The sequence below is a fragment of the Ptychodera flava genome, chromosome 1 (genome assembly GCF_041260155.1).
Source record: "Ptychodera flava strain L36383 chromosome 1, AS_Pfla_20210202, whole genome shotgun sequence".
NCBI lineage: Eukaryota > Metazoa > Hemichordata > Enteropneusta > Ptychoderidae > Ptychodera > Ptychodera flava.
Genome location: NC_091928.1, coordinates 43433137 through 43460378, shown reverse-complemented (window position 1 = coordinate 43460378; position 27242 = coordinate 43433137). Strand labels below are relative to the sequence as shown.

The 27242-nt window shown below is 38.8% G+C and overlaps 2 protein-coding genes across 5 annotated transcripts in view; one reads left to right on the top strand and one right to left on the bottom strand.

Annotated features, from left to right (window-relative positions):
- Positions 1 to 1322: 1322 nt before the first annotated feature.
- Positions 1323 to 14311, bottom strand: LOC139138315 (xylosyl- and glucuronyltransferase LARGE2s-like). 4 transcript variants are annotated; one of them, XM_070706644.1, is made up of 17 exons: positions 13939 to 14311; positions 13381 to 13454; positions 12447 to 12620; positions 10055 to 10125; positions 9656 to 9904; positions 9076 to 9165; positions 8570 to 8764; positions 8128 to 8202; positions 7697 to 7793; positions 6202 to 6332; positions 5084 to 5199; positions 4625 to 4673; positions 3765 to 3874; positions 3308 to 3380; positions 2903 to 3030; positions 2119 to 2217; positions 1323 to 1529 (listed from the first exon to the last, which is right to left on the bottom strand). In XM_070706644.1, the coding sequence occupies exons 3-17, from the start codon at positions 12469 to 12471 to the stop codon at positions 1439 to 1441; spliced, it is 1599 nt and encodes a 532-aa protein (XP_070562745.1). In that variant the 5' UTR covers positions 12472 to 12620; positions 13381 to 13454; positions 13939 to 14311; the 3' UTR covers positions 1323 to 1438. The 4 variants fall into 4 exon arrangements, with proteins under 4 accessions (XP_070562745.1, XP_070562767.1, XP_070562753.1 ...); XM_070706666.1 differs by having other exon boundaries at positions 2903 to 3025; XM_070706652.1 differs by having other exon boundaries at positions 12496 to 12620; positions 13939 to 14271.
- Positions 14312 to 14686: 375 nt separating this feature from the next.
- Positions 14687 to 27242, top strand: part of LOC139138308 (xylosyl- and glucuronyltransferase LARGE1-like) — a 19986-nt gene continuing 7430 nt past the window's right edge. Inside the window, exons 1-12 of the mRNA XM_070706634.1 lie at positions 14687 to 14960; positions 15549 to 15634; positions 16926 to 17100; positions 17468 to 17535; positions 19646 to 19897; positions 21852 to 21935; positions 22739 to 22957; positions 23704 to 23802; positions 24137 to 24230; positions 25424 to 25554; positions 26184 to 26299; positions 27057 to 27102. Of these exons, the coding sequence (XP_070562735.1) occupies positions 14876 to 14960; positions 15549 to 15634; positions 16926 to 17100; positions 17468 to 17535; positions 19646 to 19897; positions 21852 to 21935; positions 22739 to 22957; positions 23704 to 23802; positions 24137 to 24230; positions 25424 to 25554; positions 26184 to 26299; positions 27057 to 27102 (1455 nt within the window). The 5' untranslated portion in view covers positions 14687 to 14875. The remainder of the gene's footprint in view (positions 14961 to 15548; positions 15635 to 16925; positions 17101 to 17467; positions 17536 to 19645; positions 19898 to 21851; positions 21936 to 22738; positions 22958 to 23703; positions 23803 to 24136; positions 24231 to 25423; positions 25555 to 26183; positions 26300 to 27056; positions 27103 to 27242) is intronic.

Sequence of the window (27242 nt, the reverse complement as noted above, 5' to 3'; positions counted from 1 at the left end):
AGTTAAAATATCATCAAACGATACATCACTTAGACATGTGACGTCAACAATATAGTAAGAATGCTGTAAACTTTGACTGAAAATAGCATCAAGCCTTCTGTGACATTGGGTAATACAAAGAAATCAAACCTTTAGATAGAGAACAGGATGTTTGTTAAAGTTTCTGGAGTAAACCGCATACTGGAAACCGCGTACTGGAAATCGAGCGCCAAAATCCTACATCTAAGTGTGCATAGACTCTCAGTGAAGCGGGTACAATTATATCGCACACAGCACTCTTTTCAACTGCCCGGATGTATGCCTTAGAATTCACCCATGCTGTCCTGGGATATTACAAAAATCAAAGTACGAGTTATCGAAGTGAAGATGCCGCTCGAGATGAAATGTGTAATTTTAATAATAAAACCATAACCGTTACAGTGAAAACAGATGTACTGGATTTTACAGTTTTTGAATGATATCAAAAGAGAATTAAACTCATTCTAATGACAATTAGAGAAAAAGGAAACACTCTGAGAAATATCGAAGGCTATAATTTTCGAAATCAAATGTATTTTGCTTGCGTCTTTTATTTTACCATTCAGCTTTATTATCAAGCTCCAAACATTCTGTTTGGCCATCGAACTGTGTCGAAAGTGCACTTACGTATACTAATTTACTTTAAAGGTGCAAATTTAAATCGTTTTTTTTTTTACTCTTTTGTGAGATCAAGAAAACATAAAATACTTGCATAATGTTTCTCAGTGTACAAAATGAAGGTGATACATAAATCCTTGAGTGTCATAAATTACCACTTTCCTGAACGCAAATGAATGATTTCCTATCCTGATCTAAGAGATAGGCGAGAGAGCTTGCATGAGATCCAAACTTTAAGTAACAATGTACATATTCAGCCATGCATGGTCATACTTGATTAAGGAACCTGAATATTTTGGTACAGACCTTAAAATCTTCCACTGAATGTTAGATCTTGTCTGCCTGAAAACATAGTTGAGGTTGTGCACAGCTAAGAAGTATTTCACACTGTCTCAAGAAGTCAAGCAACATAAACTACTTTTCATAACAAAACAAAATTCAAGAAAAATCTCTGAAAGAGCGACTTTGTCCCTTTAAGAAAGCGTATTTTATCCCTGTAAATTTTGCCGAGACATAGAGGTGAAGAATCATAGAACTGTTTGTGTATCAAAATTTTTGGTCCATGCCTAACAATTGTCCAAATTATATCTTTGGAGTATGCAATTCGTATAAAGCAACCGCCTTAAAAAGTAGTAAATAATGTATAAATTTCTGCAACAAAGAAAGACACGTGGAACGAAACAATCTAATATGATTCACCTTTATTCTTAAAAAATAAAAGTACAAACTTCAAGTTAAAAATTACAAGATCAAAAAACAAAGTATTAAATTTATCTTCCCATGGAAAATGGTCAGCTTGCGATTAAAATCCGCCTCTTCGAAGGTCACGTTCAGTTATGTTGTATTTTTTGTACAGACTCTGATCGAAGTGCACTTTGGCCCAACTCAAACACCTGAAAAGCGAAGCAAGGGAAGCGAAATGAGTTTGTTGACATGGAAACGACAAATGAGAGGCCAGTACTCCAACAACAATTACTACAATCGGCTTGCTCGCCATCATTGAGCTTGTGCCGTATGTAGCTGGCCTATCATGTGTATGTCTGTAAGGCTGCCTGTTTCTTCATCCATCCATCCGTCTGTCTGTCTGCCCGTCTGTCTGTCTGGTAATACCGACAGTTAATCTGAAACTGTAGGATCGACAATATGCAAATCGTGTTTCTGTTGTCATCAATATATTGACACATTTTAATTGGTCTAGACACACCATGTGACATAGACCCGCTTCCCCATTGGGCTCGATCAAAATATGACTGCTGCAGAGTATTCTGCTCAGACATCAACAACGATCCAAACCGAAAACAAAACAACTTTGACAAAAATTAACATATTCAACATCTGAATGAGGCACTCCAGAATTTTGCTTTTTGTCAACCTGTTTGGTAAAGTAAAGAGTTGATGAAAATATAATTGGATGACATGTTGGTATTAAGAGTGCGAGAACATAATTATCGAACGATTTAACGACGTAATTAAGTTCTTTACTTTTGATAGTGTTCGTCATCTAAGTACAGCTTTCTGCCAGAACTGAGCCAGTGTGGCATGTGAATCATAAACGTGTTCGGTGACACCAATAAACGGTATCTGAAAGAAAGAAAAATGAAAATTGACGTCAGAAGGAAACGAGAATCACAATTGTTACGTTTCACTTGGCCTGATAAGACTGTTACCTGCTACAAATATATGTAACGTTATAGCAGACAGTCGTCGGTTGTTTCCAAGATAACTGATTCCAAAATCTGATGGATTTTCACGCAATCGAATGATACAGGTTAACCATTTTGTGTAATGACGGTTACCGAGAAGGCAACTCATACTCAATTGTGGATATCAAGAAAGACGATATGTTCGTATTAGCCTCTGGAAAATGTGTGATTAATTTGATAACGTACTTGTTTTATGTATTGTAAACAATATTCATAAATATAGATCAAGTGTAAATCTTGCTTTTTGGTACTCTAGGCAAGAACATCGGGTATTTTATGAGATTAATGGGAGCAGAGTAGGGAGTGACTACCTGTCCGCCTACCCAGGACAGCCAAAGTTTTTGGGCGGGAAGATGAAATTTTGCAGTTATCTGCCCGATTCCCGACTTAAAATAAATTCTGGAGTTCGGTTTGTTGGGCATTTAATATGCAAAATATGATTATTAGTGCTAGCACTGTTTGGCACCTTTCCAAATTAAGTTACAAGCCTGGTTGATGTTTTCCATCAATTTCAAACACTGTGTGGAGGCTATGTCCTTTGACCTATCACCCTTAACACTTACCCCTGAGCGACCAAAATCATAGTATGGCTGCCTTTGTTGAAACCACGCCCTGAAAATATTTTGGGAAAATCTGGACAGTCTTGTGTCTTCAGGACTAAATACGGTTCGTAGCCACGGTTCCACCTGATCTGAATTAAAATACAAATACATTCGAAATGGCCATCATCAGGGTATGAGAAAGTATTCTTTGATTTTATGATTTACTAAGAGTTCAGGTTTGTCGTTCTTAACTTGTGTTGCTGCAGTAGTTGTCATGATTTTTATAGCTGATCAACAAGAGGAAACACACAAAAAACTGTACTGAATCAGCAGTATTGTAGAACAATTACTGATATTATTTAAAATTAAACGATTCACATATACTCTCCTTTAAATGTTTTATTGGATTGACTCTAAAGGACTCACTCGGTATTCCTCCGTTGCATCGATCCATCTTTCATAATCAGTTGGTTTGTGACCACCAGGATACTTTGTCTGGCTGCACAGAAAAAAGAAAAGAAAAGAGGGCTGTCATTTCTTGTGAAGCATTATTGTTGTATCATACTATTCAGAGAGAGAGAGAGAGAGAGAGAGAGAGAGAGAGAGAGAGAGAGAGAGAGAGAGAGAGAGAGAGATGCGTGTTTGATCAAAGAATCGCTCCATGGCCTGTGGTTCGACTACGGCTAAATGGGCGTAGGGACAACTCTATGAATTGAATGGTTAATGAATGAATGAATAAGTGGATTTTGAGGCAAATATACCAGTACTGAGTTACAAAATTGTTTCCTGAACGCATGGATTCATTCCCTTACCTGTTCCATTATATTGACATTGAAGACTACATAACGTTTATAATATTTAAGCATTGTGTTCCCTTACTTACTGAAAATATTCATATTCTTCATTTAAATATCGTTCTACTAACTCATCTTTCGTGACTGGTAGCGATCTTTCAGTGAGTATTCGTGACTCAAACGCAGGAACCACAATGGCCTGTGAAAGAGAATAACAACCCGGATGTAAAATACAAAGTTCATTGTTGCATTACCATATAGGCCTATATGGTCAGAATTATTTGGACAAGTGATTTGTATGGAAACTTTGCAAAGGTGTGTAATATGGTGCTGTTGTAAACTCACACTGATACATGCACCTTAAAGGGGAATCTCTCCACCCTAGTATGGAACACGCCTATTGAGGCATGCTCGCCATCGTCTGCTTCTGATAAAACGGGGTAGAATACACCCCTTTCTTCATTCAAATATTTGATGTTTATTTACATCAATGTCTGAATTCAATTAAGTCACCAAAAAGTCATTTTTGCCGTATTCAACAGAAAGGGCACTGGAAGGCGCATACTCTTCGCCCATTTAAACTTGACAATGCATGTTAAGGATATTTATACATTACTAGCAACACGCCGAACTACGCTGTCTTATATCCATAGCAACTGTAGAAATTGAAGTTTCTCATATAAAATTGATCCTTCTGAGCTCAAGCAACTGAATCACGGCTGGCGCCTTTAATTTTCTTTCATTTTTGTGTTGTTCCTCCAAGTCACCTGCTACTTGTGTCGTTAAGAGCGTGCAGCATGAAAAAAGTGAATTGGCCCTTTGAAAAGTTCGAAGGAAGGTCATCACTATTACAAATACACGACAGGAGGAGCGGTACTGTCGTGCCTTCTGAGGTTGCGCAACGTATCCACTTCTGATCTGATCAGTAAAACAGACGACAAAATGTTACCTTTTTGTCCATGGTCCTCTCTCTGTCATCGATTTCTGATATGAGATACCTGACAAAGTGACAAAAAGGCAAAGATCTAGTTGAGTTAAATTTCGGACAATTTCTGACGCTAATTTTTTTATCTGGTGGTATAATGATTATAAGTGTGAGGGCGGGCTTCCGAATAAGGTGCACGTGATCTTTATTTCATAGTCAAATCTTTTTCAATAATTGTTTATTTTCCTATATTTGCTGTGGTTTTGATATAATCCGTGGATGCTTCTCGCTACTGTTTCCAATATATAATGACAAATTTTGAAATGCCGTTTCACCCTTGTCTCTATATGTTATGACCGGACGACTCGTGGCATTCTGCGAGCAGACGACAACATGTATGTCTTTCTGCTAATCGAACAGTGACGTGTACCCCAAACAATGCTGGGGAATTCTGACAAATCGTCCATGACGTCGACCATCTACCTGAGGTTTTGACAGATATCAGCACTGTAGAAAAAGTCAACTTCGCTGACGAAGAGGTAGTTGGTAATGACGCCCTCCTTGGCAACATTTCGGAGATGGTTCACTGGATAGTGTTCCTGGGGAGTAAGAGACACGCATTCATAATTTGCTGCAGACTTGTTGTCTTTCGCCTTTTATAGCTTGTTTGTAGGAGAAATATTATATATATATTCCATAAGAATTTGACTGGCACTAGAAAAGGACATTAAATTGAACATTCCACGCAGAGTCTTTAGTTCATCACAAAGTACAGTACATTCAACAGTTAGCCCATTTCTCTCGTTAAAAACGTTTAAAAAACGTCAAAACAGCGGTACAGGAAATCATGCGCGCCACATATTTCACCACACTGGAGAAAACCACGCCACAGCACACCATACAAAGACAAACAGAGGAAAACATTACACTTCAACAAAGTAAAACAAAGTAACTTTTGACTTTTTTGTTAAAGATATCTTTGGCAAATTCAGGCAACACAACACAGCGCATAATTACACACACTACACACTACATCATATTTTATAACACCACACAACACCACACGTTTTACTCCACGCCACACTACAATACACTTCACTACACTTCACTACACTGCACTACACTACACTTCACTTCACTTCACTACACTACACTACACTACACTACACTACACTACACTACACTACACTACACTACACTACACTACACTACACTACACAAACTACACTACTCTACACTACACTACACTACACTACACTACACCACACTACACTACACTACACTACACTACACTACACTACACTACACTACACTGAGCCATACACTACACAACACAAAACTAAACTACTCTACACTGCACTGCACTACACTACGCTAAACTACACTACACTTCACTTAACCATATCAAAACCATGGTACATTTCACCGTTTCACATAGCAATGTTTAACCAATGACACATCACAAATTATACAAGACTACAATACGTGTCAATACTTAACGACACAAACACAATGTAATTTGAGACGTTTTACAAATCATAAAAAACGAATATTGTTATAATCTCAACGCGCAACAATGCAGAATGCAATAAAATACATACAAAATCTCTATCAACGAAGGCGATGTGTATTGCTATATCCTTTCTAGTTGATAGTGCCCCGGAGAACTTGACTACTCTGAGAAGGCGGGATGCCTCTTCATCGGTAGCATACAGAGCTATACTCATCGGACCTTTTTAAAATAGGCACAAAAACACAAAAAGCAATTATTATAAGTAAACTGGTCTACTTTTTCCTATATATCGACACACATTTCAGTCTAATTCAAGACTATTTATACTGAAAACTTGTTGTCTGAAGAGGTTTAGTATCGAGTAAATATTAAAATTATTAATCATGTTGATGTACAAACGCTGGTGGCGAGATGTATTTTTAATGAATGCATAGAGTGATGTTTAAGAGGCACTCCCACTTGGTAACATTTTTAAAACACATTTTTTTAATGCTAACGGTCGATATTTGACGTGGCGACAGCGCGCGGATCGCGAGATATCGATAAAAACATGTCATTTCCCGAGCGTATTTTTCACATCCCGAGGTTTTACGATCGTTTCTGATTTTGACCCGAAATCCCCCGAAGGTATGTTGTTGTGCAGATTGACGATATGCGAAAAGTCAAATTTGTCATATGCTTTTCCTAGGTGGTCACAGTTGACAAAGTACCACGTTTACACCATGTTTACCTATGTAACTTGGCAAATGTGGTATAAAGGTGGTAATTTGTCAACTGTGACCACCCAGGTAAAGTATATGACAAATTAGACTTTTCGTACTCCCTAGGGAGTCTACAATAAGTTCGAACGACGCAATTAATTTACTTTCCACTGCAAAGACTTTATATACAGCATTATGCCTTTACCTCAGGTAAGTTTTTAAAACTTCTCCTTACTTTTTGTCGTTTTCATTATTCTAAATCAGTTGTCATATATTTTTAACCCATACCACAGACATCAGCTTTTACGTGTTAAATATTAGCCGCCTCCGATGACTACATTTGTCGTCTGCCACACAGCACGCGTGGTTCGCCGCGCGCCGCTATGTATCAACTGCACGTAACTGTGCTAGTCACCTAGATGCGAATTCTGGTGGAATCAGCAAAAATTGGTGTTCGTTTTTTCGCCAAGTCAGTAAGACTCAGCTTTCTCCAACGGGGCATGACCGATCACCGACGTGAGTGGTACTGTGGCGTACAGCAGCGTAAGCGTAGACTCGTACTCCTTAGCTTAGTTGACAATGGCCCTAGTGCCGAACGTTCGATATTCGGAAGCTGATATAGGTGGGCCACCAGAATTCAAACTTTTACTTTTTTGAAGACATGTTTTTATCGATATCTCGCGATCCGCGCGCAGTCGCCATGTCAAATATCGACCGTTGGCATTAAAAGCATGTGCTTTAAATATATTACCAAGTGGGAGTGCCACTTTAAAAGGTGGGTAACGATAAACGTTTTAGAGAGTCAAAAATAGCGGAGGTTTCCACCCTCAGTGGCGCATGGTAACATTTTGTTGGTGAAGTCGAGTTAAGGAAGCAACTCACATAACCAATATGACGAAATCATGTCAATCATTTGTATGAATCTGCTGAAATCAGCCTGCATTGCCATGGTAACAGAGTAGGCATCGATATCGAGGTCCTGAAAGAGAGAGAGCGATGGACGACAACCGGTGACATTTGTGTCGGAGTAATGGACAGTGGATATTGTTTGAAGAGGCCACATCACATTTCTTTTATCAGGTTTTTTTTTCCCAAGAACTTATATCGATCAACCGGATAAACATTTAGTTTTTCATATGCCAATGCACAGAAATTTTAAAACACAGCAAAAATTGAAACACAACACCTTTCACACCTAACATGCACATGAGTAAATCCCCTGATTATAACACGTCGTTTGTCATATTATAATACTTTTATCATATCTATACCTTTGTTAACTTGTGCTATGGAAGGTTCTTGAAGTTACTTACGTGTCCACCGTGATAAAACAAATGAGTTCTAAGAGTTAAAGTTTCTCTTTGTACGATCGATGCGCATTTTTTAGTCTGAAAAGACACAGAGAAGCATACAGTAAGTTGCAAATTTTGAAGAGAAAAGATCCTTGTGGATTCATTTGGGTTAATTCAGTTTTCGCCGTCCAGTTTGTTTTGTAAAATCGACAAGTTAATTTTCACAATAGAATATACAGATTATGGCCATTTTGAATTTCAAATATCGGCAAATCTTTGGTCATTTGTTGCTCTGTAACAACATTTGCTCAGTTGCCCCGATATTTATTCTTGACTTTGATGGAGAATGGTTTATAAACTTGCATACAGAAACTAATGCTGGCGCTGTTTTATCAAGAACCTCGTCCATTACGCACCTGTAATATTTTTGTGGTTTACACGGAAAATGAGTTGAATCACTCACCTTGTTAGTTACCTGTGGAAATCTTACAAACGATTGACATTTGATAAATCTCCGCCTCAGTAAATTCCCATCATGCTCTGCGATGGCTTCATAGACACTCTCGAAGTATTCTTGATACACCGAGTAACGCTGGCCCGGTGCTTTCCTGTAGGCCTGGGTGAAACTCAACACTTCGTGTATATCAGTCACACAGCCCTGAGGGAATGACGTCATAGATTATCTGACTATTCATTCTGTAATACGCTACGTTGAGTTTCGTAAAGTTAGTCAAGCAGAGTCTATACCCATGGCCATTGGCTGAAAGTTTACCTGCTTGGTCACATGTTAAGTGGTTCTGTTTATCAATAGTTTGTGTATACAAATTCTTTCTACCACGAATACATTAGACTCATTTCAAACTTTGGATCTTTCAATCAGTTAATTGATAGTAATCTCGAAGTATTTGATGAACCCGACAAGGTTATACTGGAAGAATAAATTCAGAAAATAAAAATAAACATGCTTGCCTCCAAATCCTCTCCCGCGTTTATGTTAACGTTGCATGGCAACTCCTTCGTAGAGCTGTTGTGATGGAGGCGTACCGCTGTGTCTAAAGTCTGGCATTGAATAGAATAAGAAAAATCTGAATCTAAAGCTTCTACTGTCCATGCTGGGAAGCATAAACAATCAAGTGCAGATCACTAAACTTGATTTTAAAAACCTTTGATAGGAGGCATCTTGGGAATGCGAATAGAGTTCAGTACTCTCTGTCGGAGGATGGTGAGTCCGAGACAAAGTCATGGTGTTGAGCAAGTTAGTTTAAGCGTCGGGTTGTATGTAAACTCACCCAATGAAAATTATAGGGTTTTATCCTGGTGATGTGGAATAATAGTAATTATGATAATCGATGACGTCATGATGCGATTTTTCAGTTCTTTTTGCTATAATAATAGCAGCATGTCTGTGTGTCTCTGCAAAACTAGCGGTTTTAAGTAAAAACGTACAATTATACGTGTGCAAAATTGGTCCTCTGGTAACTCGAATAGACCTCACGCCATCGTACATGCTAAATTAACTTATGTTTGGTGGTCAAAATCTGCAACTTACCGTGACCAGATATTCGTCGTGTCTTGAATTTGTTTGTGCGTTTTGAAAAACATCTTTCCAGAGGTCGTCAAACTTTCCATAATCGTCTTGTTGAATTGATGAGGCAGATATGTTGGCCAGTAGCAGACCTGGTTTGCCGATTTCTGACCTTGATACTCCGAAAACTTGGTCGTGATTGAAGTCGTCAAACTGATTCCAAATTTTCAGTATGTCTCCGTTTAGTGTGGTCGAGACGCCGATAACGATTACCTGAGACAGGCAGAAAAAGAGACAGACAGACAGACAGACAAGAGACAGATTTATTTCAGTGTCTTGAGAGACGTAGATCTTCATATGAAGTCAAAATCAATGTTAGATTTCGAAATGCTCTCAGGAATTTTTTCTAAGAAAGAGTCCAACCTTTTTGAGGGATTCTGTCCATTGTGGTAGCGTCTGGAGAACATCTTGCATAGTCAAACAGGATGACGTCACTGCAAAAGTATGAAAACGACTCAATGATAGAAACGAGGTCACTATACAGACTGGTAGAGTAGAATGTTCATCGACGTCTCAGGGTCCGTCCCTATACACATAGGGCAGGGCCCATCTTTGCGTCTGTCTGTTTGTCGGCGTGGCTCTGTCACTCCCTGTAACTGTTTGTGTCTGGCTGTTCTTCTTTCCACTAGTTAAATTATAGTATTGGTTCAATATTCTGATTTAAGTTATTTCTAGTGTATGTGCTCGTGATCGATCACATGAAAATACGTGAGCGGAGTAAACATGATACGAGGGAGTTAGCTATGGGGAGAGTGTTACTGCTTGCTGATCGCGTTCTGCCTTACTGCGCAGACTCCACTACTAAGCCTTCGTCAGGATCTAATGATGCACAAACAACTTATGCCATCCAAAGTCAAATAGCTTTGAACGAAATACTTAAATTTAAGAAAGGCTGATTGCAGTGCTTTTATTCAAAGTGTTGAACAAATTTTACTTACAGATGTCTGTCTGACTGTCTGTCTGTCGGGAACCGGTATACATTGTCTCAATTTTACTCAGTAAAATGTCTCTCTACAAACGGTCGGGAAACGCTTAATATTTCATTGCGAGGGTGCTTTTTCGGGTCCGTTAGATTGTTAATATTATATAAAGTGATTATCGCTGGCATTTGCGTGTCACAATCAAAATGGCGCCTTATGTGCCTATCGACGGGCATGGTAGAACAAGTACATGTATGTGGAAATAGAATTAAATCAAGAGTTTTCCGAGTAATTCCCGCAATTGAACAGGTCAAAGCACAAAAAGTGGCGACGTCAGTATATTTCAAGTAGTATTACAGTTCTGAAATCAACAAAAAATTACATTAATTAGGATACAGTAAGCCTACCACGGCGGACAAAATAGGTTGCGAGTACATCGAGGATTACCTCGGAGAGTCACAAAATAAACAAATGGTGTTTTGGGGCTAGCGCTCCCTACCATTTTGTGGAGGGAACACGATTTGAACTAATTTGGGATAATTGGATTTTCATATTTTTCAAATTTCTCAAAAGTGCTAGGTGCCGTATAGCTGACTGTTGCAATTTTGCAAATTACTCATAAAAACAAGTGTGTAACGTAAAAAGAAAAGCAGGTGAGATTACATTTGTCGATAAAATCGACATTAGGGACCGTTCAGTTTTTACGGCCGGGGGGGGGCGGCAAAATCCAGGGGGGGGGTCATCATAATTTTGGAATCCGAGAAGGGGGGGGTCATCACTTTTTCACTGGTAGGAAAGGGGGGGTCACCACATTTTCAAAAACATAATACCTACAATAAAGTTCACTTTATGCCATGGCTATGATCGACCCTCTTTACCGGCGGGCCGCCTTCGGCGGCCCACTACAATAAATATACTTTATGTATTACCCATGACCCTCTTAACGGGCAGACGCCTTTGGCGGACCACTCCAATTAGGTTTACTTCATGCAATGGCCATGATCGACCCTCTTTACCGGCGGGCCGCCTGCGGCGGCCCACTACAATAAATTGACTTTATTGTAATACCCCATGACCATCTTAACGGCCGGACCCCTTCAGCGGCCCTGTTCAGTAAAGTTTACTTCGTACAATGGCCATGGTCTACCCTCTTTTTACCAGCGGGCCACCTTTGGTGCCCCACTAGAATAAAGTTGACTTTACGTAATGGCCCATGACCCTCTTAACCGGAGGGCTGCCTTTGGCGAACCACTCCAATAAAGTTTACTTTATACAATGTCCATGGACATAAGTTGTCTATGGAAATGAAGTTCAAAATTGCCTTACAGTCGTCCTAATTAACAGACATTTGCATGGATGTGGCTGAGAAGTTTGTGCACTGGCATCTCTGCTACACGAATAAAGTGCGCTGCGTACCGGAGTTCAAATCCAAACCGTGCGGGTAAATTTGACATATGGGTTTTGGTTATTTTCAGCGGGGGGGGGGGGGGGGGTCATCAAATTTTTTCGTCTGACAAAGGGGGGGTCATCATTTTTTGCGAAAAATGCAGGGGGGGTCATCATTTTTTGAACACCGGCGACAAGATTTTGCCGGCCCCCCCCCGGCCGTAAAACTGAACGGTCCCTTACTTCACCATCCAATTATCCCAAATAAGTTTCAATTGTGTTAGGGATTATATCGATGCACATGCTCTGGCTCTCTGCAATGGGACACCTATTCTCAGATATATCTAGTATCAACATGAATATCATCACAGCGAGTATGATACTACTTGCTCATCTAGATCATTTCCAACAGTCTGACATATCGGGTGCACACTTTCGTCATTACCTACCACCAGGTAGTTGCCATGACGACATCAATGTATCAACTGTGACCTTCACCTTGTCGTCCGGGGCGATGATGTGAAAATGAAGCGGGTTATGGCTGTGTATAACGATGGATTTGACCAAATAGCAAGCCGTCTGACGCTATCTTGATCATTGACGCATGACAGGATTTTAATAATCTGTAATGAGATATAGTCATAGTCACGTGACAGAGAAATACCTTTTTTATTTGTTTTATCCTCTGGCAACGTAGATACCAATATTTTGAAAAATATCCCGTCCGATCAATATTGTCTTTGATTCCTCTGTCGATTATTATCCTGACCCTCGGCTGAGAAACAAAAACTTGAAAATTTCGTCCTTAACAACCACGGAAGGAAAAACACAATTTTGTTGTTGTTTTTTTTAGTTTTATGGGATTTTTCGTTCACTGGGTTTGTTAAAAATGTAATTTGCTAGAACGAATATTTCTGATCGATAACATGAATAATGTCATCGCTTCCTTTGGATTCTTTTCTCTCATTTTAAACTATGATTCATTGGCCTAAGCTTGTCTGTCATGGTTCCCGTCATGATATATCTAGGCGTCCTAAATAAGTACCACAAAAATAAAATCTGGAAGAATTCTCCAATATCTTCTTTATGTGTGTAGAGAGAGTTTCTAAAAAAACTAACTGTACGCCTGTTGACCTTAATTAGAAGCTTAATGAAAAGAAGGATAGCTAAATTTGAAAACTGCATCAACACAGAATTATTTTGAAACTAAGTCTTCACCAGTAATATAGCTGGAGAACTAGTTTTTACTGTTTTTTTTATCCAGAAGATATTTTTGCTAGAAGACATTTCATTTTTAACTTGCGATATGCTCGTATACTGTATATCGCTGACACATCAATTAAACCAAAAACAGGGAAAAAACATAAAAAAAGCAAAACTTACCTCGCATTCATTATTGTATTGCGCCCTCAACGATTCAGCTGTTCTGATAGTCGCTTCTGATACATTGGGATCACCTGTCGGTTTAAAGAAATATAAATTTTATGTGTGTCATTAAGTAAAGTTCAATAAAATTTATTTTAATGGGCAAAATGTTTTCTATAAAAACGTACAATTTTGTGAATACATCCTTCTGGGTTACTGCGCGAAGAAGTAATGATGATGCAGTGATGATGATGATAATGATGATGATGATGATGATGATGATGATGTTGTCGACTAAGAGGAAATGTGAACGCTAACACTTACTGAGTAGTACAATAACAATAACAGCCGTGGCAAAACGTAAATTATTCATACATAAAAAATCGTTTTCACAAGATATGTTAATTTCCAGAGGTCGATCAGTGACCTTCCCCCCTTGGAACATGCGCGTTAAGCTCTATGCAACAGCAGTCACATCCTCCACAAAATATAAACATCATATCTGATCATGCTTGGGACGTGGTTTATAAGTGTAATTTTACAGCTATTCAGATAGTGAAACATGGGAAAACTCACCCGTAAGAAGCTGGCGTAAGACAATTATTTGTAATGCCAGGATGACAAAATAAATTGCCGCAAGGGTTTTGCAAATGTAATTCATTGTCCGTCAAGAGAACACATCGCGATGTTTTGAACACAGCCTACTGTAATACCAACTGGTGAACAAGACTGAGTGATAGTTAGTAAAATCGGTGATAATTGGCAGCTTGGTTTGATGAAATAGGCCGGGTCACATGATGAGTGTAAAGTGCACTGTCTTCAAGCGTTGAGATTGTATCGCGGTCGTTTTCCTCGGGAACTGGAGCATCACAAATTCCGATGACGCGTTAGAGGTGGGGAGCGTGAATTCAGGATGGAATGGGGTTTGCGGTGATCGGCTCTTTCATGCGTCACCAATGACGACAGAGCTTTGAGCACACAAAATCCTATTACGTGCAAGCCGCCACCACGCACAGTGCAGCGCGCCAATCGACAACAGCTTGTACCGTAGCAGACGACAATGCACAGAACGACCACAGCTGACGGAAATCACATTATTTATTTTCAGAATTCGACGCTAGATGGGACGCTCCACTATGGGGTGATGCAATACTCGGTGGCAATAAATTATAACGTTTCCTGTTTGAGAATTATTGATTCTTATTTTCTATTCAAGGGAGTTGTTTTTGCATGCAAACAAAACTACAAATGGCACCACTTTGCAACATCTGGCGCCTAATCCTCTCTTCTATTTGCATTAGACCATTAAATTCATCTTTCCCACAGTGCCTTGCGAGCATGGCTTTCAGGGTTTGCTGCCATCCTAAATACCGGAGTGACAAAAATGGCTTCTGTCTGATCGGGGAGAATGTAAACCTTCCACTGTTTTTTTTATCTGACAATGGGATTTTGACTTCACGCTTCAAGAAAGATGATTGGACGAGGTTTTAATTTCTTCATCAAATCGAAGTAAATGATGATCGCAAGCAGAAAAACTCTCTCCGTCTTCACCATTTGTATATTCCTACAAACGTTCATTTTAGCTTCGTTCTTGCTAGGTAAGTTTTTACTCAGTCAATGCTTCTTCTGTGATTTATTAAATGGACCCTTTGTTTGACCTTTCACATTTTCGACTCAGACAAATATCATGAAAAAGTCGAAACTACTTTATCCGATAATTATCAATTATGATGTATACCTGTGAGAAACGACTGGACCTGTTCAGTGACCATGTCAACTCAGCAAAAGAGGGGTGGAATTGCGTAAGATAGTCAATTTTGCGAACAATGTGTGACTGGCTAACATAAAGCCATAAACATGCCTTAATGTTAGAAAACGAAATTAGTAATTATCGCTTTTCCATTTTCCATAGACTATGATTTGCCTAACAATCACTTCCACACATTTTGATAATCGAACCAGTCGTAATAATGTAATTTAAGATGCATTCAACATGTTTTTGTAACCCAGCTGTAAAAAACGCTGCCTCTGATACAGAAATATTCATGGTCAGATTTTTCTCTCAGTTTTGCGAAATAGTCCGTCTAGTTTCAATAGAATAATAAGGCAAAAATATGTTCATTGCCAATGCAAATGCTATACCCGTCATCCGGCGACATGCCTGCTGACATATTTCTCTACTCCAGTAATGACAGGTAACCAATATGGCGGACCTGACACCGAAATCGAACTGCAGAAGAGGACGATACACTTCGATCCAGTGCCGTGTGAGGTGAGTGAGAAATTCATGTGAACTCCAATGCTTAAAATGCAAAATAATGTAAATTTAAAGTATTTATCCTCTGTACAGTGTGATACAAAATGTACCGTTTATCGCCCCTTATTACCATGGTGATAATACAGCTACTGTTGAGTGCATGTCATAACATTGTTACGCAAAGGCAACATAGGCCGTCAAAGTTATCGTAGCCATCAACTTTTAATAACACATAAAATAACAATCGTCAGCTACAACCTTTAAAACTCAACTACACGTCTCGGAAAAAACCATGATGACGACAACAAAAGATACGAGTTTCATAGATGGGTTTAAATCATCCCAAACAGGACGTAAAAGTTGAAACGGATCAAGGTCTCTATGTCATATAGTAGATTCCACCTTGTGCTTTGACCATGACCTTGTTGATTGGATGGGTCTGTTTTCGTTTCCTCTGCTATGCAACTGCACTATTGTGATTGCCCCTGAAAACTTGTGTACACAAGTGATTTCGTACGAAAGAGGGACGACGAAGAACACAATCACATTTCAAAAGGCAAAAGTGAAAGTCTAAAATTCACGTGTCTGTCACGTGTCCCGTAATAGGTTTAAAAATAAACGGGGCGGTCAAGAGCGACGATGCGCTCATGTGATTAATGTGAATACCTATCACTGTTCGCCGGTATTTGTCATTTTAGAAGGTATCCACAGTTGAAGCAATCGAGCTACAATTTGAGAGTACATCAGCATTGTTCAGGTGATGATCACGCTTAATACACTTTAACAAGAAAGACCGAAAAATATAGTTCTGTTACAAAAATAAATTAGGGAATTAGAGAAATTAGGACGCGTGTTTTTGATTTGAAATTTTGGCAAATATGAAAATTTTGTCAGACTGCAAAATTTTAACCGCCGTCAGGAATCTTTTCGCAAATTTAAATTGCAAATTGTCAGGGATATGACCCGCTCTGCGCTAGCCGGCCATAGTACAATATCAACAGTCCGCTAATAAATTCATTACGAGAAATATCCTGCAAACTGCAAGTTTGAGTAACTTAACCGAATGAATTGCCGTCTGTATCGGTAGAATAAATTGCTAGTTTTGCTGTGTTTCCTATTTTGCCCATATCAGTATTTTATTTAGAATCATAAACCCGACTGTCAGTCATGCAATTTTAGAAGCCATCGGTAAAATGAAAACGGCACAGTTCAGCAGGGTATCCTACAAGGGTTTCAGGCAAAGTAGGAATGGTAGATTTCTAACCTTTGATGATGTCATAGAGTGTGCATGTGTTTTCCCCCGCAGACGATTCACATCCTAGTCTGTGTACCCGACCTTGAGTCTGTGAGGTCACTGGGCAGTCTCATTAAATCCGTCCTTGTCCGTCGGACCAATCCAGTGCAGTTCCATCTCGTCGCAGACGACCAACAGGTCAACGCTACTTTGCATACGCTGTTTTCAACATGGCGCCTATTACAAGGTGAGAATTTCATCATATTCAGTGTGTGGAAATACTATCTGTCGTACATCTGTGCAAATCGGGAATGTAAAGTTAAAACAGGTGTGACTCGTACTTTGTAATTTTCGTGACCTGTATTCCCAGAGGAAGTAATAACACGGATGGTAAATGTACAGCAACAAAAATAGTGTTTAATTTAATTGGTTTTATTTATTTACCTTAAATTCCTGGCTGAAAGAACATCTGTTAAGTAATCAGATGATGATATCGGCCATATTTTGTTAAGTCATCGAGCAACGATAACAGCTTGATGAAAGAATAATCTATGGAAAAGGATGAAAATATGGCCTTAACTCACCGTACCCGCTGTTTCCTATTTTCTATGTAGGTATTAATATCTATTCACCTGAAGACTTCATAGCGCTTGCTGAAAGCGAAAACAGACCGTTTACAAAGGTACGTAACAACACTGTTTACGGTCTAGACTGGTCCCCAGTCGCCTGGCTTTTCTCGGCAGAAATTACTGTCTGGCCCGAGGCATTCAGCCCACGATCTACGCGCCAGCCTACCACCTAGGGTGACAGTCTGGTGAAGTTTATTCCTTCAATTTATTCTGTTTTGGTTTTAGTATACCAACTGTTACGGCTTTGCTGAACGTTACACTGCTCATTACTGTAGACAATAATACACGTAATAATGATAATTATGGTTTAATTCTTCTCAAATTACAAAGAGGGAGGCGCAATTCAAAGCGACTAGAATAACCCAAGATCATTAAAAACTAGACAGAAGGATATAAAATGACAAAAACACTGACATCAGCAATAAAATCGGGTAGCGTAAGCAATATTAAGTGAGACAGACAGAAGACGCACTTACACGATGACAAACTTGCTTTAACTATGTCTTTGCACTATAAATTTACACTGTACATAACAGACTGAGATCTTTCCTTCAGGCTTTGGGTTGCAACGTTCCAAAATTTCTGCCTATTGTTACAGAAGGGCCTTGATGAGCAATTTCCGTGGGCATAAGGTGATTCAGCTAATGGTCAGATTTTAGAATACTATCGGTACATTTCTTACAAATATCTTGTCTTCTATCTTCGAAATAATTTTGAATCTAACAGAATCTGGTCTTCGCTATACAAGGCAATTGCATGTATCCAGGTTATGAATAGACGCGCCGAAGCTACATAGCACTCGTGCAATATATAACCATAAAAGTACTATGTGAGAGGCTACATCATTTTGTAATGATGGCAAATGCGCTTAGCATAAAGGAAGTCAGCTGAAACTGGAAAGAAACTTGGGGCAAGGCCGTTAGCTTAACAAATGATCACTGGTAATACATACGAAGCTACTAAACGCACGCAATGGTACGCATACAAATGCGGCGACTTGCTAGTATCGACGCCTTTCGAACAAAATGTCAATCTCACTGGGATAATATTTTGTGAACGATTAGTCAGACGAACGCACGTTGGCATCAGCCCACGCAAAAGGCGTTGCTAGGATATTTTATTTGTTTATATAGTCTAATAAAAACTACACTCAATAGCAGCAAAAACTGAAAGTGTGAACAGAGAAGGACAGTGAAGAACGAACAGAAAATCTGCAAAACAATATTTTATTTACGTTGATAGGCGAAGGACAACAATTTCGGTGCATGATAATATGTCGGACACTATTATCACCCTATCCTCTTGTGTAAATATAGTTCTTCCCCTCATTGATAACATCGTCTTTCGTCCTTCGCCCTATTTTGCTATGAAAATACTGTACTTTCCCCATATTCTACTCTGATCGAAGTGGCCTTCGTCTATTATGCAGTGAAAAGTCTGTACTTCACCCATTCTATAGTGAAACAACTGTCCTTCTTCACCATATTCTGCAGTTCCTTCGCCCTAGTTTGCAGTGAAAATACTGTCCTAAGCCCTATTGTGTAGTGAAAATGCTGATATTAATATATAACCCTTTTATATCGACAACACTGTCCATCACCCTACCCAAGAGATATTACACTGTCCTTCACTCAATTCAATACTGTGACAATACGGTTCTGCTCATCGTTTCTGTATTCAGAAATATCGCCCTTCACTATCCTTCGCTATCCCTCATAGTCCTTCAATGTCCTTCATTTTAGTCTGACCCCCATCATGTCGACGGCCATGGTGGGGTTAATAACCCAACCACACATTATGCACTTTGCCATTTTAACTGATAACTGGCAACATTACTAAGTGGCTACCAACACATATTTTACAGTGTTTCACCCAGAAACTAGGCGACATATCTCCATCCACATCGATAGTACGGGTTGCTCATAGGCGCTGTTCAATCGTTTGCCCGGGCAACAACCCATCACAGAACCAGTACATTAATTAAAAAGTCATTATCCCGTCTACTTTGACAATCAGTTAATACGTACCTAAGCAATGTAGCTTCTAAGGTATTGTCACCTAATCCCACATGGTTGTGAAAGTCGCAATACGCAGGTATCTTCTAACTTGTTATAGATTAAATTTAATTACATTTTCAGACAATTTAATTTCTTTCTTGAACAGCTCATACTGACCGAACCAAAGACTGTATTCACGACTGAGATTGACGTCATCTGGAGCGAGATTTACCATTTCGGATCTCGGGAGTTCGTCGGCTTGGTTGGAACCATGTGGGATGCCAACCCGTTCAACAGGGGACTGGTTCTCCTTGACGTCGAGAAGATGCAGAAATACGAGATGATGGGCATACTGAAAGACGTTGCCATGGAAACCAAGGTCGCTGACACCGGATATCATGAGAGGACGTCGATGAAGGTATGTATTTGATGGTACAATCTGTAATGACGATATAAAGAGGGTTTGTCTGACCTTTTTTGTCAGTTTCAGTGTCTGCACGTCGTGTTAAATGATATGACGTCACGCGTTGATAAAAGGATTCGGAAAACGATGTACACTGCGTCACATCTGCCTCACTTTCTGCATGTTAAGCCGTATTTCCCCATTCATTCACCTTAATATATTGTTTGTTGACATAGGCAACGGTTACAAACAGGATTACTCAGTCGCTTTCTCCTAGCACAGCCACGCATGCATGATCTGCCACAGGAAAGCTGCCACCGCTGCGCTGCTCGTATAGATGCTGTATGCCCAGAAAGGTCAAACTGTTAAACGCGGCGTAATAAATTAAAGCCGACACATAAACGATAGCAAGCAATATTATGTACTATCTGTTTTTTTCTTAATTGTAAGAAACTGTCTTCTGTGAATAGTAATTATCCAATAACTTGTTTTCTGATAAGCGTGATCTATCCCGATAAGACGAGTATTAAGGAGAATTGCAAACACATATGCAAGCTGACTAAACAACATTTCACGGCTTTTCATTTTGGCGCGGTTGTAGTAACTGTCATCTGCCGTGTATCTGATATACGATTTATATCAGAATATCTGTATACGATGCTTTGTTGACCAAATAAATGTGGTAGCGATAGAGCACGCTTCTTTTTTATTCGCAATCTATTACTGCTGTGTTTTATTAGAGTGCAGTGTTTGGAATGGATTCCAAACTTACAGGCGTGTTTGCATTTTTTTATCGTGAACCCACCATATTTTAATTCTGACAGTCAGTCGACTCGCGAAACTGACACGCCCATAGCGTGGCACTAGCGCTGTCAAAAGTTTTCTACCAAATATAGCATCATGCTCACAATAGTTACTGCAAACACGAAATCGTAATCGTATACAAGTTTCGTCATGTTTGCGCCCGCGATAGTCGCTTATGCCTTCGAGACATGATTTTTGTCATGTCCAATATTAAGACAAAGGCAGTAGTAGTAAAGTACCATTTTCCTTATTTACGAAATTCTTCGAAGTTTTGTACAAAATGTTGACAGATATTGAGTTTTATATATTGAATGATAATAATGAATGAATAAATGAATGAATGAATGGATGGATGGATGATGATGATGATGATGATGATGATGATGATGATGATGACCATACATCATTTGGCAGCAGCCCTCCTTTCGATGGAAACTCCCTGTTTTTCATGGAAGATATCAGTTGAATTGTTAAATCCAAACCCTAAGTAAAACTGTCAGTTGAATATGAAGCTTATATACTGTAAATGCTTCACATCTCGATCTTCTCGCTTTTGTTAATGACAGGCGGGTCGCAAAGCCATGATTTCTCGGAATTTGCCAGTGACCCCGTCCATTCGTATCATTTGCATGACTAGAATTAAATAAAAGAGGAGGTGAACATATTTTATGGACAGAAAATAGATTTATTTTTGAACTTTCGGGGGGAACTGTCCCTAAAAAAGTATCTTAGAATACGGGAAAGAATACAATGAATCAGTAGATTTCTGAAAACATGACCGTCATTTTCAGCGGTTTTACACGTACTGCTTTGAGGTTGTACATACTGGTTGAACGTAATCCTGCAAACAGTACGACATCGTATGCGCCCACGAACGCAACCATTGATGTTTGCGTGTGTACATTACGGCATGTTATAAATACACACAACTCGCTGTCAGAGTTCAATGTCATTCATAGGTTTTTCCGCTCATATCTGCGCTCCTTTATTTAAAATACATCAAAAAACTTTCCTGTTAGAGGCATGTAATGATAGGAACAAAATAGTTCACTTTCTTTGCGAGAGGAGACGGCATTCCATTCTGACGTCGGTCAAATGGTCAACTGCCAGCGACAAACAGATTCCCCATGTTTGATCCAGTATTTAACATCTTTTCTAATTTCAGAGACTATGGAAGTCATTTACTGAGGAAGACAGTCCAGTAATACATTTATTACCCTGCTACTGGTACATCGAAACAACCTTCAGGGTATGTACAAATTACATTTCAAAGTTTCGAAATTCGAATTTAATTTAATGAAATCACGTGACTGTTGAGATTTCTCCGTCGAATGAGATTCTATTTGAAGTAGCTTGACATAGAATTTCTTAATTAATACTTCATGGGTATATTGTCTGATTAATACTTCCTATCTTGATTATAAACTACCAAAGATACCAACTGTAAAGTTCATGTAAGGATTACTTGCTAATGGCAGCTTAAAGGCTATTCTGCAGGGCGACACAACCCGATGAGATGAGCTTTTGGTATTCTTTAAAGATTGCGTGATTAAATGTATCCTCTAGCTTTCCTGCTTGTTGACGTCATTAACATGGCCTCATGGATCAGATTGGAATGAAAATGGCCTTGTGTGCGATCATTGCAAACTTCGATGGACGACGACCATGACCATATGAGCATTAAAAATAATCCATCAGATTTCTATTTCAAAGGAAAATAATGACCTTGAGTTGTTAATACAAGGTTTACACTATACAAGCAATGCTATCATAAGTAACAAAATGCCGACCTTTACCTAGAACTTTGACAATTGACAGACTTTGGACTCTATCTGCAGTTTGTGTCGACACCCTTTAAAACTTGTAAACGGCATTAACGTGCACATTAATATCAGTTATTCGAGAAAGTAGTAAATTTCGTTGCAGGAAATGGAGGTAGTTTTGAATTTCACATTGTAACTCCGGAATTTCATTTCCAAGTTTGAACAATTTCGTGTACCTGCAATGTATGCGCCAAAGATTAAAACGTTTGTTGGGTAATTGTTATTCCAGTGTTTTGACAGTGTGTCCGAAGTATTAAGCTTCAACTCGAAGACAGTGATTGAAGAGGATGGACAGATGGGTTTCGAGAGGAGAATATATTTCAAGACGGTTTTGTACAGCATACAAGACTTGGATGGGAACTTGTTGCGTCATCGGAACATCACTTGTAACATGGCGCCGGAGAAACTTCAATCAAAGGTTATTGAACAGAAAGATGTAGAACCACAGGTTGGTTTCGATTTTGAATTTTAAGAATATCTTATAAAATCACTATGCATGTAAAGGTAGACGCCTCGAAAGTGAAAGACTTAAACTTTTTGCTCGAAACTTTAAACCACTCTCTTACAGAATCAAGAATAAAAATCAGGGGTCACCTGCAAGTCTAGTACTAGAGAAACAAATTTCCCAAAATACCAATATTTGAAATTCAAAATGGCCGCAATCCCTGTGTGAAATCTATAGGGGAAAATATGATTTTCGATTTTTAAAAATCTAAGACCATGAGAATTTTTCTTACTCCAAGAGCTTTAAAATGAACCCCTACAAGTGGTAGATCAGAAAGGAATTGTAATTATTTGAGAGTCAGAATATCTGTCCCCGAGTCGCATTCTATCTTAACTGCAATGGTCCTCTATAGTTAACTGTAAAATTTCAGTTTGTTTTGCTGATAAGCACATAGTGTCAAAGCAAAACGCTTTCATTACGCTTTTAAAACGTTTCTCTTGCAGTTTAAAAGAAAGAGGATCAACAAGGATGTGCAGCTTTTTGCTTATTATTCAAAAAGACATCGATCAGTAAATAGCTAATCTCGTTATGACTTCCTCTATAAAAATACCAGCCTTTTTAAAGATAGTTCGTTCATCTTACATTGAACAAAAGAATACAGATACGCACTAGTATTTTCGACCTTTGAGTGTGAAAATTTGCAACCAATATCTTATGCAATGTATCGTAAATCTTTTTTTGCATTACAGAAACCTGGCAGACGGGACCCCAGAATCCTGTGTTCCGACTTCTACAAACGTGAAACGTTGGTTTTAAGAACTCACCATTTCTTCATAGGAAATCTTCCCGTAGGTCCAGCATAAAATTAGTATAATTGATGCCGCGTCCGTTTTTGGGGTTTTTTTTGGGGGGTGGGTTTGGTAAAGTTATAGTGGCATCTATTATAAATCTACGAGTACTTAATTTCCAAAAGGTTACCTTTTCATCAACTTAAGAAATCAAATTATATCGACTGAAAAAACGGGGAATAGTACAGGTGAGATTTCTTTCAAAAAAAATATACGGAGATATCGATCTTATTTGTGAGATAACATTCTTCCATCGGTATGAGATCCTGTTTTATTCTTTAAGCATAATTTCTCAGTTTTTCATTTTTTGTTCTTGATTTTTCTCGAACTGCAGAAGGAGACAGCAAATAATGACGTCACGCTTTCCGTACAGACTGACTTCAATCGCCTGATACAAATGTCAGAAATGGTAGCAACCTACTGGACAGGTTCGTGTAAATATTCCAGAAAAAAAATAAAGTTTTGCCGCAAACCTCGACGATGATTCATTCCCTGTGTTATTACGCAGAATAATTACTTTGTAAATTGACAATTTCTCCAAGTAATCGTAAAGGCACGTGAAAGTACTGTTGCTTTGTGTTTTAATTAATAATTGTGCCTACAAAATGTCTCCCGCCTGTGTTAGGCTGAATACTGTTGATTGAACGTTGAAGTTGTTTGTCAATTAAAGAATGGAAGGAACCACGTGATCGTCAAAAATATTTAAGAATGCAAGAAGAGATGCCAAATACTAAATCGATTCGGCAGACCATACTCAGCTAGGCTAATAGAAAATCAAAGTCAGCAGATTTAGGAATGTCTATAAGAAAATAATGAAACTTTAAGGTGAAAGGGTGACTGTATCCAAACGGAAGGGCAGATGTTATTTGCAAGATGATATCAGATTATCGGAAGGTATACGCTGGTCTGAAGACATTAGCTAAGAAGCTAGATTAACGGGTTATTGGATTTTTGGTAATCTAATACGAACGTTTATAGGTAGGTTAGTAAGTAATTGGAATAATACGCTGATCGACGGCTGTCAGGGATTCGACACGTTGATAAAAACGTAGCTATGTCGCAATATAGGAACGCTGGATAAATGCATTAAAGGCACAATAGCTGTATCTTTTAGCATTATTTTTGTGATTTTATTTCCAAACTAAAACAAGTCCGTGGGAATGTACTCATTGAGGGATGTATATACAAGTATAAGAAGCTGTCCACTGGGACTGCATGTGCAATTTTGAGCAAGATAAATAATAAATGTTTGCCCAAACAAAAAATGGCGCCCTCAAGCTAATAAAGCAAAAACAACTGTACGGTGTGCATATATGCATTGGAATCTCCACGGAAACAACAGAGTAGTCCAATATAATTCATAGTGCTGAATGTTTTCCACTGGGACATCAAGTGCTTTGTTTTCTTTATAGTATTACCAGTTTTTAAAAATGGCGGGAAATCAAAATAACGGTTAAAATATAAATTTATTTGTCAAATTTTCAGTTGTAAAAGGCTGTATCCTGTAAATTTGTAAACATTTGAATAAAACCACAGAATATAGAAAGCCTTTTTGAGGTCAATAAATTTCACGAGTTACAGCTACAGGGCCTTTAATAAGAGCTCTCTCATTGTTCCACAGGGCCTATAAGTATGGCCGTTTATGCAAATGATCGGCAGGCTCACGAGATCATGAAGTTCGCGACGTCATCAAGAATCCTGAAAACGAGGCACGACATCGCCATTCACATCGGATTCGAGGAGAGGTCACTGGTAGGTCACAGTCATGTTCGTCAAATCTGTCCAAAAGTTGGTGACCAATGAAGCGTATAATCACAGGCACATTTTAAGAAAATAATTTTCAATGGATCTAAATTTGTCAGAAACTAGATAATTCAAGCAATGTGTGAACTTGAATAAATAAATCAACAAGAAGAACAGGGGGTGTACAACGTTAACGTCAAATTAACTTTCCTTTCATAGGAGAACGATAAATGTATTGCTATTATTAGCGCTGTCATATTTACAAGCGTACATACGTTCCAAATAAGAGATCAGGATAGAGCCTGCCGCTCGAATGGCGCGTTGTGATTGGTTAATTGATGAGCTACGTAGGCGATGTTGGCGTCTTAGAATGTTCAAGCCCAAGGCCAACCATAATGGTGTCGAACAGATCGCGCCAGAGAAGTCGTTATACTTGGCTTAACTTTGCTGTCAATAAAAGATAAGCGGATTTGTAACCTATTGGCCCACTGAGATACATTTTTCAGCGCACTCGTTAAAAGCATGCAATATGAACAACAGTCACGTCTCACAGCGTTTATTTAACAATTACATGTAAAAGTTATCTAAAGCAGAGACAATAGAGCTATATCTAAACACGCATTTCAATTACTCCACAGAAGCAGTATCCGTTCAACCACATGCGAAACATCGCACTCAGGCCTGTGCGAACTCCCTTCGTTTACATCAGCGAAATCGACTTCCTCTATAAGCCAACAATTTACGAAGATATCAGGTAAGATAATCCCTTTATAGGATTATGAGATAAATGTCACATCCAGTAAGAATGTGTAATTGGTAACATGAATGTAGATGTCTTTATATCAGTATAAAGTTTTGTCCTGTAAGTATGTGGAGTGTTTGCGTCACGTGTACATGTTATACAGACAGACAGACAGACAGACAGACAGACAGAAGACAGGTAAACAGACAGACAGAATATTGATGTCCGAAGCTGGTGTAACATCAAACTCGTATCAAAATCGGAAATTTTGATTTCTAACGTCTAATTATCTTTGTCACTGAAAGTCGTGCTTTGAGCGGAGCATTTTACAACATCTACTTTGCTTTGAATAAGCCTACTATATTATATTTCAAGTTCCTTAAAGGTATACAGTCACCTGTAATCTAAATATGCCCATATATGATCAAAGGGGCGTTCCTTGGTATTCAAAATGCCCATGTGAGGGTGCTGCTTTTTAAAAGCGGCCACCCGTTTAAAATCTGTGATTGATTAGATTTTCTCTTTCCATGGTAACTGTGGCAAAATGGAACAGGTGACAGTATAACTTTAAAAGATAATTGACAAGAATTTAAGCACGTGTTGTGGAAATTAGGTCCGTCCTTCTGTCATCTGTGCATTCAAGACTGCACTCTACAGGGGTTCTGTACAATCCACAATCCATTGTGCATTAGTTTCGTCCATTTGTAATGGCGTACATTTGACATGAGTTTACATTTAAAATGACTGTTGTATTATCTTTTTTTCGCAGGCGTCGTCTTGGCAATTTATTGAAATCTGAGGAAACAGAAAACCAGGTAATTCCTGAAAATCTGCGATAATACATAAATGCCTTGGAAAATCCTTTAAATCCTTCGTTAACAAACTCGCTTAAGATATGTTTTGACACTGGCAAGCCAAGGCGATTAAAGGTAATTTTGAACACAGATAACAGTCG